The sequence below is a fragment of the Tetranychus urticae genome, chromosome 1, assembly GCF_039701765.1.
Source record: "Tetranychus urticae isolate SD_2017Ah chromosome 1, NJAU_TeUrti_SD_1.0, whole genome shotgun sequence".
NCBI classification, from domain to species: Eukaryota; Metazoa; Arthropoda; class Arachnida; order Trombidiformes; family Tetranychidae; genus Tetranychus; species Tetranychus urticae.
The window spans coordinates 4,164,814-4,185,574 of record NC_142958.1 but is presented as its reverse complement, the minus strand read 5'-3'; the positions used below and the strand labels follow the sequence as shown (position 1 = coordinate 4,185,574).

At 30.3% G+C, this 20,761-nt stretch overlaps 1 protein-coding gene across 3 annotated transcripts in view; it reads left to right on the top strand.

Annotated features, from left to right (window-relative positions):
• Positions 1 to 20,761, top strand: part of LOC107363459 (uncharacterized) — a 32,392-nt gene that overhangs the window by 3,912 nt on the left and 7,719 nt on the right. For 2 of the 3 annotated variants that reach the window (XM_015930689.3, XM_015930691.3), the window contains 5 exons: positions 5,638 to 5,799; positions 5,874 to 6,335; positions 7,753 to 7,845; positions 7,966 to 8,874; positions 10,911 to 11,068. In XM_015930689.3, the coding sequence (XP_015786175.2) occupies positions 5,718 to 5,799; positions 5,874 to 6,335; positions 7,753 to 7,845; positions 7,966 to 8,874; positions 10,911 to 11,068 (1,704 nt within the window). In that variant the 5' untranslated portion in view covers positions 5,638 to 5,717. Of the gene's footprint in view, positions 1 to 5,637; positions 5,800 to 5,873; positions 6,336 to 7,500; positions 7,678 to 7,752; positions 7,846 to 7,965; positions 8,875 to 10,910; positions 11,069 to 20,761 lie in introns of those variants that run through there. The other variant, XM_015930709.3, reaches the window with a different exon arrangement.

Here is a 20,761-nt window from a genome sequence, read left to right as displayed (position 1 = left end):
CAAATCTCACAACTTTCAATGTTAATCCAATGAGTTTCAATTTAACCCAAACCAATGCAAACTCAATCACAACAATCCTGACAATTAGCATAATCATGATTTATAAACCAATTTATTGATGAAACTAGCAATATTACACTTTCAATGTTAACCAACTGTTGAAGCGGCATTTCAATTGATTAACAAGCTTTTCACATTTGTTTACATCAACAATTAACTCGATTGTTTCCAATGTTTTCATTATTAATTAACTTACTTCAATGATTTGTTTAGCTGAAAGCAAAAATAAGCAAACTTATGTTGAGTAAATAACATTAACTTGTTTGCCTGTTTATTATTGAACTAAATGATTTAACCATTATTAATGTTTAAATGTCTTGTTTGATTTTCAATGTAAATTGATTAGCTACTATTGATTTGAAATGATCGTTTTTTTGGCCTTTTTTTCTTGTTAGTTTTCTCGATTGTTTCCTCTCTGTTAACAGCAATTTTCAACAACAGTTGTATTTGTAAATGCTTATTGTGTTGAAGATGATTTACCTTTAATATTTTGACGATGCAGTTAAGTGGCCTCATCTTAACCCCACATCTTGACTCTTAACACGGTCAAGTGATTTGCGTTTTTGTCATTGTTTAACTTGTCTTTGTATTAAAATCTTGAACAAGAAAGGCAAAGAGGCGAAAAAAAGGCAAAACAAAATGTCTATTTTTTGTGGGAAAAAAGGTAAAAATTTGGTTTTACCTTTTCACTTAAATGACCATTTACTCTGTTTGTTCATTAGTTTGACCAAAGTCAAACATTGAGGCTTATTTACAGCCATTAGGTTAAGTAGGCAAAATAACCTGAAAAAAATAAGCAAAGAGTTCAATGGATTACAATAATCAAAAAGCAAAAATCAATAACCAGAAAAAAAATGTTACAACTTCATCTCTTCATCAGTTTTTCATCTTTTTTTTGATATAATTTGTTCATCATTTTCTTGGCATTAATACACATTTTTACCAAGCAAACTAAGACAGATGAAGAAAGAGCAATGTTGATGAAAAGAGGCAAAAAACGGAAGCATTAGAGAGCCTTTTTATCCCTCACAGAGTGTTATTTACTCCCTGATGTGAGACCTGAAAAGGCATCAAGACCAAAGTACAAAGCGAGTCTCAGTAAACATGGAAAGTAATGTTGAACCATTGATATAAACAATAAGCGAAGAGTAAAGCTTTTCGTTGAATGTTTGATGCTCTTTTGTCGATCCTCTTGATGCTCTTGTTGATGCCCAATATGAAGGCACACGAAGACATAAGACATTGACAAAGAAGCTCGAGAAAGCTCGTAAGAAGTTGAAAAAAAAGGAAAAGCTAAAAGACCAACAATAATATTTGAAAATACAATGTAAAAAGTGAATAAAAAGTACGATGTAATGGTAAAGATGAGCCTATAAAAACTCACCTCGAGCAACGTTTGAATGCATTTTTTGTTGTCATCTTCATTTCAAAGGCAACTTTTGGCGATATGTAACAATTGAAAGTGAACCTTGAGAACCCAAACCATTGGCTTCATCCTATTATTAACAAATGATTATTGATAATAATAATGAACAATAATAAGAACGGAAAAGTTGAACATGTTGACTAAAGGGAGAAATAAATTGATATTAGTTTTTATCATTAGTATTCATAGATTTTCCTCTTTTTGCTTTGTATTATTCCTTCACCTGATTATTTACCTGGACTACTTGGTTAACATGTTGTGGGAGTTTTGCTACTTTTATAATGGCTTGAGAGGAGGAAACATATGAGTTGATCAGCAATCAAAAGAAGAAGGAAAAAGAAGAAAAATTTCAAATTCTCTTTTCATTTTCATCTTTTCATCCTTTTTGTCTTCCTTTCACAGCATTTTATAGGTTAACCTTAATGTGTCTTTTTCACCATCTTTTCATCTTCACCATCTTCTTCATCATCTTAAACTTGATCTTCTTCTTTCCTGTATTATTCCTATACCATGTTGACGATCAACTTTATCATTCCTTTTGCTGTTACCTTTAGCGTCTTAATTGATATTAAATGATTAAATTTTCATCATTCCATGTTTATCATTCATTAAGTGGGTTCATTGAGAGCATGAAAAGTGTTGAAGAAAAGTTTGAAATGCTTTTTCTTTCCTCTTCTCTCGCGATAACGTTTTAAAAGGTTATTGTTGTCGCTGTTGTTTTTGTCAAGATGAATAGATGTTAACCATGATAATATTATGATGCTGATGATGATGATAAAAAGATTATTAAAAGATTGATGTGAATGACAAAAAAAGAGACGATTTCTTTTGATTTTGTCTTCTTTTCTTTCTTCTGTTGATGGTCAAAAATCTGTTGACACTATCAACTGATATTATCAATGGATGTCACCTTTAAGTAAAAATGTTATTCTTCATGATATACTCACTATATTTATGCTTATTTAGATGCTTTTGTTTCTTACAGAATATTAGTCTCTATTAACATTGTTGAGAAAATGTTCATTCAAATGTCCACCTTGTTGTTGTTATTTTTGCTCAATTGTCACAATGGTCAACAAAGGTTAACTCAGCGAGTTAACCTTTAAAATGAACCTTTTTCTTGTCCAGTGCAGCAGTAGCAGCAGCAAAAAAAGAGGACCAACAATAAGAAGAAAAAAAAGCATGAAAAAGGCAAGATAAGGTGATAACCATCAGCAAGTGAAGCAAAGACATTTCTCGATTCATGTTATTCAATTGTTGGTGATGCTGATCAACAAAAAGGGTTTTACTTGCACATTTTCAAGTCAAATCTTTGGGTGAAACCTTTACCGTTTACTTGGTACAAAAGGTTCCTTTTGCTTCCTCTTTTCATCTTACCTTTAATAGTCTTCTAACCCTTGAAAACTAAATGGTAATATAAACTAATTGGTAGGCTCATTTTGACCCTTCATCCTCCTCCTCCTCCTCCTCCTCCTTTCCTCTTTTATCAAAAATATATATTCCCTTATCCCTTGGACAAATGATGATAATGATGGCGATAAGGGAAACCATTGAAATAAACCTTTACATTGTGTTGACCCTTTACCTAAATTTTGATCATTTCCAAGATAAATATCTTTCTCTTGGCAGCCCATCGTTATCAACATTATTAACATTATTATTGCAGCTCTTATCACTCCCTGTTTATTCAATCAATAATATCAATATTTATCCATATTTATTCATTTCTTCCCTCACAATGTTTATCAACCTTTTTACCCTTAACTACTGTTTAACCTCACTTTAACCCAACTTTGTTGACCCATTTGATGACAGCCTTTTTCATCGGACTCGCCAATCCTCTTTTAATTAGCAATTGTTGCCAAAAATTTTACTCTTGCTTTTTTTCCAGTTTTCAATTGAGAATCACTTTTCAAGTTATTGATTTCATCTTGTTGTAATCCAATCAGCCTGTAGTTTGATTAATTGATCTTGTTGATTAGCATTGTATAAATGGTGATTCAGTTAATCAGTTTGATAATTTTTCTCATTTCCAGTTTTCTTTCTCTCTCTTTCACTTTTTCAACTTTTAACAAAAAGCTAAATTACGTTTGAATGCTGATTAATGATATAATATGAATATCTGTTACTTTCCATTGCATTGTTATATAAAACCATTGATGAGTAATTCATTGATGAGAATTGATAATTTGATGGTTTCCGGTGTCATTTGTTGATAACCTGTAGATAATGTTAAAGATCACATTTCATTTCATCTTAGCTTGATTCATCTTCCCAACCATCCTCATCAGCATCTTCATTTACATCATTTTTTGATGAATGTAAGAAACAATTTTTTCTTCCATCTTAACTTACACAATCACAATGAGCAATTGTTTTCAAACGGGCAAAAAACTGAAATCATTAAAAATATCATGAACTATAAAAATTATTGTCAACTTTGATCATGAAATTTCAATAACTTTCCTCCAATCATTCATTGTACTTGACTTACAGTTTGTGTTAAACTTTACCCTCAACGTTCAACTTTTGCCCAGAATTACATTTCAAAAGGTGTTTCTTGTTCAACTGCAGTTTCCATCTTTAATTATTATAATCAATATAATAACAATCAATCATCTTTTCAACATCATAATCAGCAATCTCTTCCGAAAGGTTAACCTTGAAAGCCCAGTAAAAACACCAAAATGACTTGACATTGTTCTTGGAAACAAAATGAGTGAAAACAAACTGAAACCCAAAAATGGTTGAAAACGCATTTACCTTACATTATTCAACAATTTTAACTCACTACAAGAATCTTTAATTTTCACACTTTTTTTATTAGTCTGTTGCTAATCAAACCGTTAAACTAAAGGTTAACCAACAATTGGAGCTTAATTGTTTCTCAAACACACGAGCATTTTAAATACGGAAGCAAATGATTATGTTTAACTTTGATTAGTTTAATTGCCATTGACCTGAAACTTGATAAATAATAACAAAGGTTAACCTTTCAATTTCATTGATTTTCAAAGAGTCTTTCTGTTTGAATTGAAATTTTAAATTGACCAAATTATCATCATCAACATTACCATCAATTTTGATCCTCATCTTCATCATTACACTATAAATCAAAAGTTAATATTATTAGCTTAATTTACTTCCTTAATGTGTTCAAATTTACTCTCATGGGAAACAAGTAAATACAAATAGAAGCCAAAAAGTAAAAAGATTTCTTGATTATATATAAATATTTTCATATTCAACATAAGCTTTTTGTTTGCATTCACTGTTCATGTAATCATTGTTATAACATTATTATCATCGATTATTACTCTTTTTTATTATTGATGATGACGAGGACGATGGTAATGATGATGATGATGATCAGAATGATGATCCAATTTCAATTCTTTCACATGATTAACTTGATTTACTCTCTTGAGATACTCGCTTTACTTTTTCCTCCTCCTATTCAACATCTCTGAGTATATTTTGTTTTTAAAACATTACACAAAACTGGTTCACTTGATTTACTGTTATTTTATGGCCATCTACCAGATTAAAGCTTATTATTAATCCAAAGTGTTGATAATAGTGTTGATTGATTGAGGGGCTGGAATTGATTGTTTGAGCTGCACTATTAATCGCTTTTAAATGCAATAAATCAAAGTGTTTCCACAAGTCAACATCTAACTCTGAAAATTAGTGAGTTTTTTTGTCTCTATTTTAAATTGAAATTTATCACTTTTAATGTCACCAGAAGTTTATCCAGCAATTGATTCAGTTTTTTATTTCACTTCTTGTTTGCCTTCTTTATGTTTATTTTCACCTTTTAACTGTAATCATTATGATAATGCAATTAATTGTGATTGTTGCATTTCATTTGAAAACATTTACAACGGGAAGTCAAGTCAATGAGAGGTTAAAGGTTGAAAAGGATCAAATGAAAATGAAAACCAGAAAAATCATGTTTATCTGGTTCTTTTCATGCGTTTACTCATTTTCATTCATCAATAACATTCAACTTCATTCACTTGTAGTTTTTTATCATTATATTTGTAATCATAACTGCCTTACGTTGGTTGAGTGTTTTGGTTAATTGTTTTAAACTAACCTTTGATTCCTTGCATTCCTTAATTTTTGTGTTTTGTTTCTCATTTTTCCAGATTTGTATTGATAGAGAGCTAAAATTATTAGCATTATTATTATATAACTTGTGCTGAGTAAAACCTTGAATTAACATTCAATGGCAAGCACAACAACAACTTCACAAGGAGCAGCAAATTTCAACTGTTATTGGGGAATGATTGGTTCAGAAGATAATTCAGGTAAATCTCTAGCATTTTTGCTCGTTAATTTTGATTCACCTAATTCAATATTTGTATCACTTTAAACTCTAAAGGATTTAACACAAGTGTAAACAGTAACAGTGTAAATCAAAGTTTAACAAACTGTCAACAAGCAGCCAGTCTTGACTATAGTCACAGTGCATACTCAACGGGATCAACAGGTTATCCTGCCTCTTATTATGCAGTCAGCTCGGGATCGGCTTATGGTTCGGCTGCTGCTGCCACTGCTTCAGCAGCAGCAGCTTCAGCAACCCTTTATCAACAGTTGGCTGCTACATCGGCCTCAACCATGGCACAGTTAATCAATTGGGATCAAACAGCAGACGAAGAAAACAAATCAAAGTTAACCGCATCCTCATCCAGTTCATCTTCATCGAAGAAAAGTTGCCACTATTCATTCAGTGAATCCAATTCTCATTATGTTCACCATCCTCATCATCCCTTTGATACAACCTCATCTAAATCAACATTTGACCTTCTCTCTGCTCATCACACCTCATCATCATCTAAAAAGGGTAAGTTGATTACAAGTTTAATCCCAATAATCCAACCAATCAACTTTGAAACCATTCAACAGCAAATGTGTTCATCAAACTTGAAGGTGATTGAATGATTTAATTTTTACTTTATCATCCTCATCATCATCACTACTGTTAATTTACAGCTCAAGTGGTTTGCATGAAAAAAGGCAAGAGAAGAGAAAAATATTTTTTTCTCTTCATCTTCCTCTCCTCCTTTTACACTCTTTTTCATCATCTTAATCAAATCAAGTGAACTGATAAGTTATTGGCTTGATTAATAGCTTATGGTTAAAAAAAAGATGAAAGCTTATTGGTAAATAAGATTGTTTGAAATTTGATATGAAAACAACTTGAAAATGAACATGAATAACATGAAGGAAACAGCATAATTCAAAAAGTAAAACAAAGAGCAAAGTGAAAACTGTTGAAACCTATTAAGAAATTAATATCAACAATTTACAATAAACGCTTTAAGTGCATTTAATTAACCCAAAAAGCCATTCACCAATTGCTCAACAAGTTTCATTACAAGTTATTAATCAACTTTCATGCAATTACAGGTGAATATTGAAAAACACGTCTGTGAAACATTAATCATTCAGTCACCAAGAAGGTTTTCATGAACAATCAACATTTGCTTTTAAATGTATTAATGATGATTTCTCGATGTAAAGAGTAATGAATGAATGAAGACAGTAAAGGCAAAAATCATTTAGTTGCTTTAAATGCTGTTAATTTGGTATTTTGGTCAAATGCAAAAAGGTCACTTGTTTAGGTCAGAATGGACAAAATGCATTTTTAGCTTTTCTTTCTGAGTCTCTTTGCCAATCTATTAGCATTTGGTTTCCGGTCAACCATTGAAAATATTCATTTATCCTGTTCATTTGTTAAATGTTGAAGAAGATGAAGAGCTTTTCGCCATCCCAATGACCACAGAAACAAAAAAATCTCCTTGGAAACATTCATTTTCTTGAAAAAAAATTCTTTTCCCTTCAGTCAAAGGTCATTTTCTTGGGCCTTATTTTTCCTTGCAAAGAAACAACCTCTCTTTTTGCATCAATCACTTGTTTCAAACTCTCTCCTCCTCCTCTTCATCATCATCATCTTTGCATCTTTGAACTTGAAAAAAGAAGAGAAATGTTTTACTAAATAAAAAGTATCCATACATTACCAGTGGTTAGTGTTTTGTGTAGTCAACTTTTACCATCTTTCGTTTGTGCCTTTTTGCTCTTTACTTGAAATTCATTTTAATTGTAAATTCCGATTAAAATGGATTGGTGTTCGTTACAAATAGATCGAGGTCCAATGAGAAATCGTCATTACCAACCTGGTTATCGTAAGTGATGAACAGAGTTGACCCTTTAATAAACCAACTGTCAAACAACCTCAACTAACCTTTCAACTTATGCAGGTTCAATAGCTTCAATGGCAAATAACAGTACAACAGCACAAGCACCCAATTTCAACTACTATTGGGGAATGTGTGGATCAGACGATAATTCAGGTAAGAAATTCTTTATCCAGACAATTCCATTCAAACACCAAAAACCCCATTCAAAGTCTAATCCAATAACCTAAAATGAATTTACATTTCCTTTAACCTGATATCATTTGTTTCACACAGGCTTTGTAAGTGGATCATCAAATACTTCAGTTAATCCAATGGCTAATTGTGCTCAGGGGAGTCTTGATTATCCTTATAATCCTTACAATCAAACCAACCCTTGGTATCCCTACTATACCAACCAGGGTTATGGTACAACGGCTTCACCTCTGTACCAGTTGGCTGCTCATATACCAACGGCAACTTCATCGACCCCAATGGGTTCACTTTTAACGGCATCTTCTTGGGATGGAATCGATCAAGATGAAAGCAAATCCCTGATAACTTCAAGTAAACATCAAACTTCATCAAGCAATGGTACCAATAGTAATGATAGTAATAATAATACCAATACCAATAACAATAATAGCACTTCTAATAATGCTAATAACAATAGTTCTAGTAATGTTAATAATGCCAATAGTAATAATAGTGATAATTGTAATAATAATAATGCTACTTCCAATAATAGTTCAGGAAGCAAAAGTAGTAACCTTAATGCATCAACAAGCATTTCCAATCAGAGTAATGAGTCAAACAATACAAATGTTAATACAAGCAATGCAAGCGCCGCAAACAGTGTTAATGGCAATGTAAACAACAGTTCAACATCAACAACAATCAACACCAACAACAGTGGAAACAGTTTTAGTGCAAATTCAAACAGTACTAACAGCAACTCCACTAACAATACAAGTAACAGTAACTCTAGTAATAATACTAATTGTGTTAATAGCAATTCAAATAGTAACAGTTCCAATGCAACCAATTCAACTTCAATTGGTAATAGCAGTAAAAAACATTGCGCTTACTATTTAAATGAAAATCCAACTCATCATTATTCAAATGTTCACCATCCTTTGGATACAAATCAAACAATTACACCCAAACTTGAACTCATCACAAATCATCCCAATCCATCAAAAAAAGGTAAATACATTTCGAACCTTTTTTTCAGGATAAAATTTCAATTGCAATCATTGAATCTGCTTTGTCAATTTGTCTCAACCTCAGTTAAAGATTTCTGTAAAAGTTGAAAGTTTAAGTTGAAAGTTTATCCAAAAGTGAACATTTATCCACATTTGCTCGGATAAAGGGAATCCGGATTTCCGTTGTCAATTGTTAGTGGAATCAATGGATTAAGAAGGTTAAACTAAGTTGAAAAGCTATGCTTTAATCTACTTTAAGCTACTTTACTTGATAATCATGTCAAGTCAATAGGTTTGATGAAAATGTTAACAGATTAACAGTTGACAAAAGGCAACAAATTTACGAATAGATTAACTCACTAACAGAAGAAAACTGTTTTTATAAGAAGATGATTATGATGATCAGCGTCACCATCAGGATCATCATCATGATGAGGATAAGTGAGGGAAAGTGAATGTAATAACTGAATATAGACAGAAGTAAAAAAAAGAAGAGAGAAAAATCTTTCGAGTCTTTTCTTCTTCTTCTTCTTCTTCCTCCTGAGTTTGTCTATTCATTGAAACCATTGTCTACCTTTTGCTCCTCTGTCTTTTCATCCCTATGAAACCTGAGATTTTCAATGTCGAGCATCTCTTTGACAGGATGAGACAAGAAGGATGACTAGAGAAAGAAGAGGAGAAAGAGAGTCAGGATGAGAGGAACGTTAAGGAGCAAAAACCACTTTTGCTCTCAACTTGATTATAACAATATTTGCTTTATAATGGTTTGTCATTTTATTTATTTTTTTCTCCTTCTTTCTCCATCCATTTTGATTCTTCTCTCTCTCTCTCACTCTCATTCACTATCATCCTTCCTTATCTCATCTTATCATCATCTCACTCATTTCTATCTCTTCATCTTATTGTGATTCTTTGTGTGCTCTTTTGCTTATTGTTAATACATTGACAGAAGAAGAAGATGAAAGATGTTTGGGTTGGTAAAAAAAAGTAAAGTAAAATTGCATTAAACTTGTAACTTTGTATTGTTTTTTTTTTCATAGTTTATAGTTTTTTGCCTTCAATTTTATCAATATTTGCTTTTGATCCAGTTCAATTTTATAACCCATTTACCTTGATAGCAAAATTTTGAAATTTCCTTCGATTTTGAGTTTCTGGTTGTCGCTATTTTAAGTATTAGAGCATCGATACAAAGCTTGAAGTTTTTTCAGATCAGTTTTTGAATCTTTCTATCTTTCTTTCTTTTGAATCTTACATGTATCTAGTTTTTTGTACTTTTTTTGGAATGAGAAATTGCTTTTTCCAAGTATTTTTGATTGGAGTTGAGGTTATGATGAAGTTGCTAGCATTTGCTTTTTATCGTAAAATGTTATGAGATTTGGAAAGGTTTGCAGCTTTGATCCATTTATTTAGATACTTTTGTAGTTGGTTTACTGAAAACTCAGCCTATCGCTACAAATTACTGGGATGAACCAATCAGCAAGAGTGAAGGTAAATGAAATAAACTATTCCAGATGATTATTCACACTTGAGTTGCTCTTGTATTATCTTGGTTATTCAAAACATAGGACATTTTATCTTGTTCTTGTTTCTTTGTTTCATACTGAAACATCAGGATTTGTTTATAGGTGAAAACAGGAGAATCGAAATTCAGAGTAAAAACAAAGTTACTTTTCATGTGCAAACCAAGAATAGAATTACTAAATCGAGTGAAAACTCAGAATGCAGGTCAAGTTCAAGCTAAAAAAGTAAAGTAAAAATGAAAAAAACATTTGAATATTTGCTATCAAAATACAATAATTTACTGGATAATCTGTTTGGCATTCATTTTTCTCTATTCATTGATTCCAATATCGTTCTTGTAATGAGATAATTTACCAATAAACTAACGGATTGTTTCAAATTGACATTTGCTTCTCAAATATCTCTAAAATCATTTAATACAACATGAAGTCTAATAAAGATTCAGTTTAGACAAAAAAGAATTGAAATTTCACAACATTCTGAATTCCACTCTAACTGTCCACTTTACTTGAACAGGCACAACCAAGGCTGGAAGAGGTCGAGGTCGCCGTCAACCAACCCAATCACCCGATCTTGAAAATCACTTGGAAAGGGTTTTCATTTGGGATTTAGATGAAACTTTAATCATTTTCACAAGCCTTTTAAACGGTACTTTTGCATCTAAAACTGGAAAGGTAAGTGAACATTTATCTTTATTGTTCAAGTGAAATTCAAATGCACAATTAATATCTTTAATCTCTCATCAACAACAAAAATCTGTAAAGTTACACAAAAAGTTGCCTGTGTGTTCACCCAGCATTTCCCATGTTTTCAGCTTTTCGGCCCATTTCTTTGGATAACTTTACTTTTCTCATCATTACTTGACATCCTTTCCGCATCTTTTTTAGTGTGTTATAATGAACCTGAGAAGATGATGAAGATGTAATTTTATTTTAACTTTATTTTCTTGGGTTCAAGCCCAACTCACAAATTGCAAATGAAAAGATTTCATTGAATAACAATCAACTCATCAACAGCAACTTGATGAACATGAATTTATTGTGAGAAATATTTTTATGTCAACATTACATTCCTAAGTGATAACATTAAACTAACCTTTAATTTTCAATTTTGCCAATTAATTATTCAAAATTGTGTTTCTAATTAACAATCAATCCAATCGTAATCGGATAAATGAATCAAATTTAAAGATTCAACTTTTGTTCACATTTTACTTTTCATCCAATGACCTGCAAAGCTTCAGCTATTATCAACATTGAGATGATCAAAACTCATGATCATGATAATTTACAATTTTCTTGGAATCAATCATAATAATGTTAACAATAATAATGATAATTATGTTTTTGTTGATAATAATAAAATGTTTACTTTCCCAAACTCAAAGGTCAACTGATTGTTAACAGGAAAAAGGATTGAATTACAATTTAGCAAATTTTTTCATTCACTTTCAACTCAATTGATGAACACTTTTCAAACACATTTTTAACTTTTTAAATCAATCTCAAAGTTTAATTTCGTTCAATATCAGAGTAAAGGAAACTTCATTTCAACAATTATTCACGGTTTGGACCATTTGACTCTTCGTCTTGCACTGACCATTAGCTTACCATTAATGACATTGACAGATATTTCATATGCGCTCTTTGATTGATGATCATTTTGTGTGTTTGCGTCCTTTGCGTTCAACCTTTTCAACTGATGTTTCCTTCAAGCTCTACATTTGAAAACTCACAAGTTATTGCGATTTTAGTCTGTCAATTAATAGTTAATTATCATCTGTTTCAATCACTTTTTTACCACATTAATACAGAATTTTTTTCTTCTATGAAACAGTTTTTTATCATCATCATGATTGAACAAAACAAATGATTGACATGAGTTGAAATGTTTAAGGTTATCTTAGAGTTGAACTTTTTTTGGGCAAAAATATTGATGATGATGAGGATGATTTTGAAGGATGACAAAAAGATGGCTGAGATAGAGAAGGTAAAAGGATGAAAGATAGGATAAAAGGTTAGAGGAGCTTTTTGGTGGTGATTTTTTTGCATGATAACAACCATTGTGACAATAAAATAATAAATATTGTGGTAAATAGCGACTGGGAATTGTTAGTGACACTTGACTGATTCATGATTTAACTTGTTTGCTTTGCCTTTCATTTCATTATTTTGGGTTGTTGTTAAAAAGCAACCAATTTAATGACATTGAATCAAATCAAATTTGAACACTTATTATTGTTTCCATTTGTATGTCAATACCAATTGGCTTCATACATATTCCTATGAGACTTTATTATTGAGGTTACCTTTTCCTATTGTGCTAATCAAATCATTGACAAATGTAAAAACCATTTACATTTTATTTGCCTTTATTGTTGTTTATTAACAATATTGGCAACAATTAGATTTTAAGATAAAGCCAATCATGAGCTTGTTGTCAAATGTAAATTCAATTTGACCAACAATCATTTCAATTTCAATGAAAACACATTTTAAAATCATCTTTTCAACACTCAAATGATTACATTTCATTTAATCATTTGTCTTGACTTTTACAGATGTTTTTATTGCTCTTTCAGTTTTCACCAAGCATGAGCATTCAGTCTTTGTTTGCATTCGTCTATTTCATGGTTACTCTGAGTCGATTCAGTATTTAATTGCAAGATTTATCGTTAAAACGATCAACTGTTCATCGACTGGTTTAGTTAATTTGAATTTCAATTAATACGCCAACCACTGCATTGATTTACAAACGTTAGATGGCGACTCGGATTGCGTGTAAATGACAATTCGTTTTAGTTTCAAATTGAAAATTTCAAATTGTGATTGTGATTTTTTTATTGATTTAGTTTTATTTAATTTCAGTTTTCGCTATTTATGATTAATTTTATTGCTGCCATTTTGATGTTTAACATTCCCTAGTCTGTCAGTATTCATCAGTTTCTTAAACGTCTCAATATGTTTCTTTTTAGTCTATCAACATTAATCTTACACTGGTCTATATTTCTTGCCAACTTATAAGTTTACACAGCTTTTTTGCTTGATGTCTCGATCAACTGGGCCAACATTATGGAGCAATTAACAATAATTTTGTAACTTTTATCATCTCAATCACAGTAATTTAATTGTGATTAAAATTCCATGACAAGTTTTCTTGCCTGATAAAAATCTATTCACTTTACAAGCTATGTTACAAGCTTACTCTTTTTCCCCCTATCTCTTGTTGATTGGTGAACTATTAACTTCCTTTCCTTAACTTTATTTTTCTTACACGTTACTCAGCTAACTTGATTACTTCCGTTTGTATTTCGGTAATAATTAGTATTATGATTATTAGGTCAGCGCTCAAGCGTTGAAAAGTAAGTTAAGCAATGATCTTTGCGTTTAATTTTTTGTTGTTAAACAGCTTACGCTGATATCTTTTTTTAATGTGTAATTACACCAAGAAGTAAATATTAAAACAACGACGCCATCAAAGATCAACTGCTACTTTCAGTGTTTACCTAACTATGCCCATAAAATAGCTGAATATTTAACATTCTTTAAATTTTTACGCTCAATAGTTACCTTACTGTGTGTGTTTCGCCTGCTGGAGCTGCCATTGGGATAGAACAGGAAACAAGCCAAAGACAAAGGTCTTCTTGCATCAAATTAAAGCAAACAAGCAATGGAAAGGTCAACAATCAAAGAAGCCGTAACACAAGATAAACTGCGCCAATTAACACAATCAGCTTCGATTCACACTCGCAACCGTATCCTCAGCCACTTACAGACCAACTTGTTCACAATCGAAGCATTGTCTTTTTTTACATTATTATTACCAATTTATTGCACTGTGGCCAAGAAATTAATATTAATAATGAAAAAAACGATTGACGAACTTTCCAATAGATTTGCATTCGATTGCAAAGTTATATCAGATTTGATCAGGTTAAGAGTTTTTCAATAGTTACTCAGCCAATAATCAATTGACCTCGATTCTTATTAATCAAATAGCAATTTTTCAATTCACTTTCATTTCTCTCCATCTCGATTTGATGAATTATAATATTAATCATCAAGAAAAGTAAAACTTGCAGCATAAATTATAATAACAACAATCAAGAGTAATTTAAAGTTTCTTTTTTGTACTCAACTAAGAAAGCGAAAGTTGATTGTAAATTAAAACTTGTTATATTAATAATATCTGAAGGAAAGTAAAAAAATTGTAGGAGTAATTGAGAATCAATTGTTCAATTGATGACGATAATCATGATTATTGCCGATGGGAATCATCATGATTCGTCTTCACATTTGTGGTTTACATTTTCATGCTTTATAACTGAATTATTTGAATTACCTTAAGGAAATGGTTCAATTCAGTTTCTCTTTTCTTCAACTTTGAGATTGATGATTAAATATGATTGGCAAGTTACATTCATCATTAAACTAATCACAATTTAAATGTTGACTTTAAGTCAATCCAATTGTATGGCCAAAAAAGCTATTGAAAATAGTGACTTTACTCTTGAAAAATCAAATTATCCTTGTTAACCTTATTTCATCTACAATTAATAGTCACAATTAGATTGGACAATTTACATTGGATCAACCTTTTAACCAGTTAACACTTGATCAACAATATTACCTTGAATTGCTGACAATAACATTTAACTATTATTAACTATCCTTGATTATCATTGTTTTAAAATCATTACTCACAGTTAAATCGCTAATCAAAATTCATAAAAATGATTAATTCAAGGTTTGAAAGCCATTAAATTGTCCATCAATTGTTTACAATTGAAAACACTTTTCTCATAAATTAACCAAAATCTTTCCAATCTTTTTCAACCAACAATATCAACTTGGATCAACCACAATTTGATTGTTTTACCATCAAAAGGTTATTCAAATTTCAACATTAATTGTGAATATCTTTAGCTTTTTAATTGTTTCAATCAACCCTGTAATTTGGATTCTTTTTCAATCTCAACTCTTTCAGTTTGCCAACAATCAAATAATTTGAATGAACAATTCTTCCGTCAGTTTGAAGTTGCAAAATGATAAACATTATGATTAAATTAACACCATAAAAGGTTTAATAATTGAACTAATTATAGTTACTCATTGATTAATTTGGTGAAAGTAAATTGTTACTTTTCAAGTTACCATACAAAAGGCGAAAAGTGAATGGCAAGAAAAATTGAAAAAATGATTTGTTCACTGAAAAAAGACCTTTTTTTAAACCATTAAAACACCGTTATTTATCAATCAAGTTAATTGCATGAGATAAAGGTGAAAACCTCAGAATAGAATTGTAATTGTCATGTTATCATTGAACAAGAAAACTTTGATTCTCACAAGCAATTGATAAGCTTCAATTTTCAAATTTAAATACAACATTTCCCAACATTTAATCATTTAACAATTTCCTCTACTTTACCTTACAATTAACCAAGGTAATTTAATTTCTTTACCTTCACACAGCAATTGTCATTAAAATGCGTAAAAATGTCTATTCACTTGAAATGGCCAAATAATATTCAATTTTATCGTCGATTCAAAGTCAATAATGAAAATGGGTTTCATTTGAAAAGCTTCATCAATTGTTCAACTTTAAGTAATTAACTTATTAATTATTGATTGGGTTAACATTGAAATTAATCAAAAGTAGACTCTGAACCTTTGACCTTAACTTTGTCGATGAAAATGATTCCAAATTGTTGGCTAATTGTATTGAACAGTGAACCTGGCTAATTGCTTGTAACCAAGTTTCATCCATTGAACCATCAATTTATGTTTTCAATTTGATTTGTAATTTGATTCATTTGATTAGTTAAATTGTAAATGGCAATCGAAGCATAAGTTGATGGAAAAGTGAAAGTTGATTAAAGATTGAAGTTGAACATTGACTTTGTGAACTAAACATTTAGATCCATTGTTAACCAAAATTATTGTTAAACATTGTTATGAAAGGAAATGAAATATTGATATCAACCTTGCTATGTATTATCACAGGGAGGTAAAAATATCTTGATCACTCCAAGTGATTGTTGATTGTTGAGTGTAACCTCGATTCCCTGCTTACCCTTTAATAATGATCAACGAATCGACTATTTTTGGGTTCCGTTTATTAAAGCTTGCTTTCAATTGGTGAACAATTTCCGATTCATTCAAACATGTTTGCTCTTGAATGTATTTTGCTTTTGATTTCATGGTGAGGATGAAATGAAATTTGCTACTTTTAATGAGAAAAAAGCAAAACAAATCATCTTCTAATCACAAGTTTCCCTTTAATCAGTTAATCATTTGACGATTTAAAGGTTAATAAATGTTAAAATCGTATTCAACTGTTACTATCAAAATAAACAATCAAATAAATTAAGGAAAAAAAGTTCCTCAATCTTTAGCAATTAGTTGATTCAAGTTATCTAAATATTGATTGTGTGAAAATTGATATCATTTTCATTTTGACATTTACACTCATCATCAATTAAACCCTTTTAATGGTTTAATGGTAAACAATTCAAAGGGTTTAATCATTGTCAATTGTCCATTGCGATCTCAAGGTTTATTGTGGGCATAAATTTTGATAACTTGAATCGGTTAAATGTGATTAAATAGCAAATGATAAATAACATTTGACCAAGTCAAGTGATTTTCAAGTTATTTTTACAATTTGTAATGTTAACCCAACTTGTCTATGTAATTAAATAATGTCATAAATTGTTGACTATTTAAAAGACTATATTTATAAACCAAAAGCTATTAGTTAATTGAAGTTGAACAAAAATTGTTTAATTCGTTTTTATTACACACTGAAGATGATTAAGATGATTGTGATTGAATCACATTAAGGCTTCAACTGGACTCTTTACTATCTCTATGTGTGTTCAACTTTTTAATTGGGTTTTGGGTTAAGTTGATGGTTGCCTGAAGCGCTTTTGATTCCCCTTTTTTTATCTCAATATTAATGGATTAGATTTGAGATAAAAACTGTCAACAAAAAATTGAAATGAGATGAATATGATATTAACATGGGAAAAGGTAAGGTTGGGTGAGAAAAAGGATTGAACCAGAGGAGAAAGCTTTTTGGTTAATTGGGTTTGTTGGTTGAAAGTTATTGAATCTGGTTAATCACGCCATCAATGGTAATTAAATGAAACGAGTTAACCTTTTACAATCAACCTTTTCGCCATCAACTGATTATCACTTTTAATTGTAAAACCTTTTCAAATTTTTCTCACAGATTTAAAACTCAATTAGTTTCCAATCAACTTGTGAATCCATTTTTTGTCTCCCTGTTTACATTGATCTTTAACGTTAAACTAGTTTTTTTTAATTGCTCAAGAATCATCAGTTACTAAGCAGCTTTTGATCATTCATTTCAGGTTAATCAAGTAAATCATATTTACCTTGATTATTTTATTGTCTTGTAATCAGATTATTATTGATGATAAATTATTTCACGTTTTTTACTTCATCATAAAGTTAGTGTTAATTTGCTTGCATTTAAAAAAATGTCGTTTTAACCATTTTTCATTTCATTTTTCTTCTTCTTCTTCCTAAATTTAGTTCTGAATCAACTTTTTTCTGTCCAATTGTTGAATGTTTCATTTAAAAGTTCATGTTTCAAAGACTTCGATCGATAAGTTGAAGTCGATTAATCATGTTTGAAATTCACGAAAACAGTGAAAAAAATTAACAAAAGTTCAATGATGATTAATTGATTATGAATTATGTTGTTAAGCTGACATTTTCAATTAACTCTCAATGAATATTGATTTTGCATGGAAATATCCAAATTTGATTAAATGATAACCTTGATTAGTTGACGAATCAAAGCAAATCTTGATTAATGGATTAATTGTGAAATCAATAAATTGCCTTGAAATGAGATCAACAACATTTGCGAGTAAAAGTGTCAATCGATTGAAGAAATGTTGATTTAAATAAAGTTTCACTCAATTTTCAGCCAACACTAATGTCACTTTTCAATTGTTCATTTATTATTAGCGTTTTTTCAGGCTCTCATTGTTGATTCACAGATTATTTGAAAGATGATTAAGCTTCAGATGATAATGATGATTGAATAGTGACGCGGAAGTTAAATATAAGATGTTAAAATTGATGCGGAAATTTGCTTTTTTTCTTATTCCTTTCATTAGTCAGTCACAAACAAAGATGATCATGTTGTTAACTTATCCTGCTTCATGATAATCCACCTGATCATCATTGATGACATTTTTTTCGCCATTTTTTATCCTTTCTTTACTTTCACTTAAAGCTTTTAGCTTAACCTTTTTTTGCCTCTCATTATTTCAAAGTTAACTGATTGTATTGAAATTTTGCTTGAATTTGTGACTTCGGTCACAATCAAATTTATCAAAACAGATTGTAATCAGTGGATCAAATGAATTACAATTAACAACCTTAAGGGTAAACTTTCAACTTGTAATTCATCATAAACTGTTCAATGCAACTTAAGTGCTCATCATGATTGACATTTATCATAATTTAAACCAATAATTACATATTAATTCAAAGGTAGATTGTGATTAAACTGTTTAAGCGAAAAGATTTTCTGGTTCATTTTTTTCTTCTTCTCTCTTTTTTTCTGGTTTCACCAGTTTTACTGTCCATTGATTGTTGGTAATCTAGTTGTTAATGATTACCATTTGTACCTTGACCTTCATTTTAATCTTAATTTTGATTTGAAACCATGTTGGATGGACTTTAAATTGTAATCATTTCCGGAACCAAAATGATTTTTTTCAATGAGATTCTCTTTAAGAATAGTTCATTTCAATTTACAATTGAGGTCATCAGATTAAGATGAAAGGGAAAAGATGAAGCAAAAAGAAAAGGTAAAACAACTTGAAAAGGAAAGTAAAAAGGTAATGATGAAGATTACACTCAATTTTTTAAACATTTTGTGTTTCCCTTGCAATTTGATTGACTTTTCATGTTTGCTTTTAACAATAAAGTGTAACATCTTAAAATTGAATTAACTGAAGAGCAAAAAGCTCAGTAAAAATGAACAATTGAACAAGTAACAAAATTAACTGGTTCAATTGATCATCTTAATCAATTGAATGGAAGCTTATTTTTTCGCCTTTTCAAACATCAATCTTTCACTGATTAACATGATGATCATCACACCAAAATAGACACTTTTCAATTGTATTTTTACAGCAACAATCTACTTTAATCTTTCCTTATTACCATCATCGGCGTCATCAACTTTTGTCTAAATTGTTCAAATGATTGGGTAAAATAATTAATTGGTCATCCAGTGAATGGTCAACAATGTTTCACTTTTTTCTTCTTCAATTGAAGTTAATAAAAATCTCATCAATTGAACCAATTGTAACCTTTATTCATTATCATTTTAATAGTGAATTAATGATAATAATTTGAACAACTTTTCATTCTCAATGTTCCACTTTGATAACAATACAAGGACAGTTAATTGTAATCACACTGTTGCTCTTTAAATCAACTGCAATTCCTTTACCAGTAAAATAACCTTTTTGTTGGCGTTTTGCTTGAAAAAAAGAGCGTGTTATAGCTCGAAAAAACGGAAATGACCTTCTTTCGGGTTCTACTCTTACCTTTGATTGCAACCAGACTCAAGATCATTGCTTTTCCGTTTTAAATCTTTTTTTCTTATGACACTAAATGGTTATTGGGTAAAGATGATTACGATTAAATTGAACGTAAAGTGAATTTAGTCAATTGAAATTAATAGCTTGTTCAACAAGAGCTGAACAATACAAGACGCTTTCATGTTTAATACCGAGGTAAAAGGTAAATCAGTCTGACAATGGGAAAAACAATTACAATTTTCAATTGTAGACTTACAACAATTTGAATCGGTCAACCTTCAAAGCATCGTTAATTTAAACATTAATGCTCTACAATACAACAACATTTAATTCACAGTTTAATCGTTATTATCGTACAAATCAGTTTACATGTAACTTGACGCATTTTTGTTTCATTTTCAACGTTTTTTTTTATATTCATATTCATCGCCATTATCATCTTCTGTCAACCATTTTACTTTCTTTCCTTTCATGCTTTTGTGTATTAACCCGAAATTCAGGTCATTGGGTCAAGGACGGATGACCACTGATTTCCATTTCAATTTCGTTTAACAAAACGTTTTGTTTTAAATTTTTTTTCTTTCGCTTTACGCCAATATCGCTGCCTGATTCTTACCTTTATATTGAATATTTTTATATTTTTTATCATTACTTTGATTACATCGCATCTCTTTGTCTTTAATATCACAATTTAGAGATTTACCTTTTTTCCCATTCTTTGTTTTATTATCATTTCAATTTTTCATTGTTTCCATTATTTTTTAATTTAAACGCT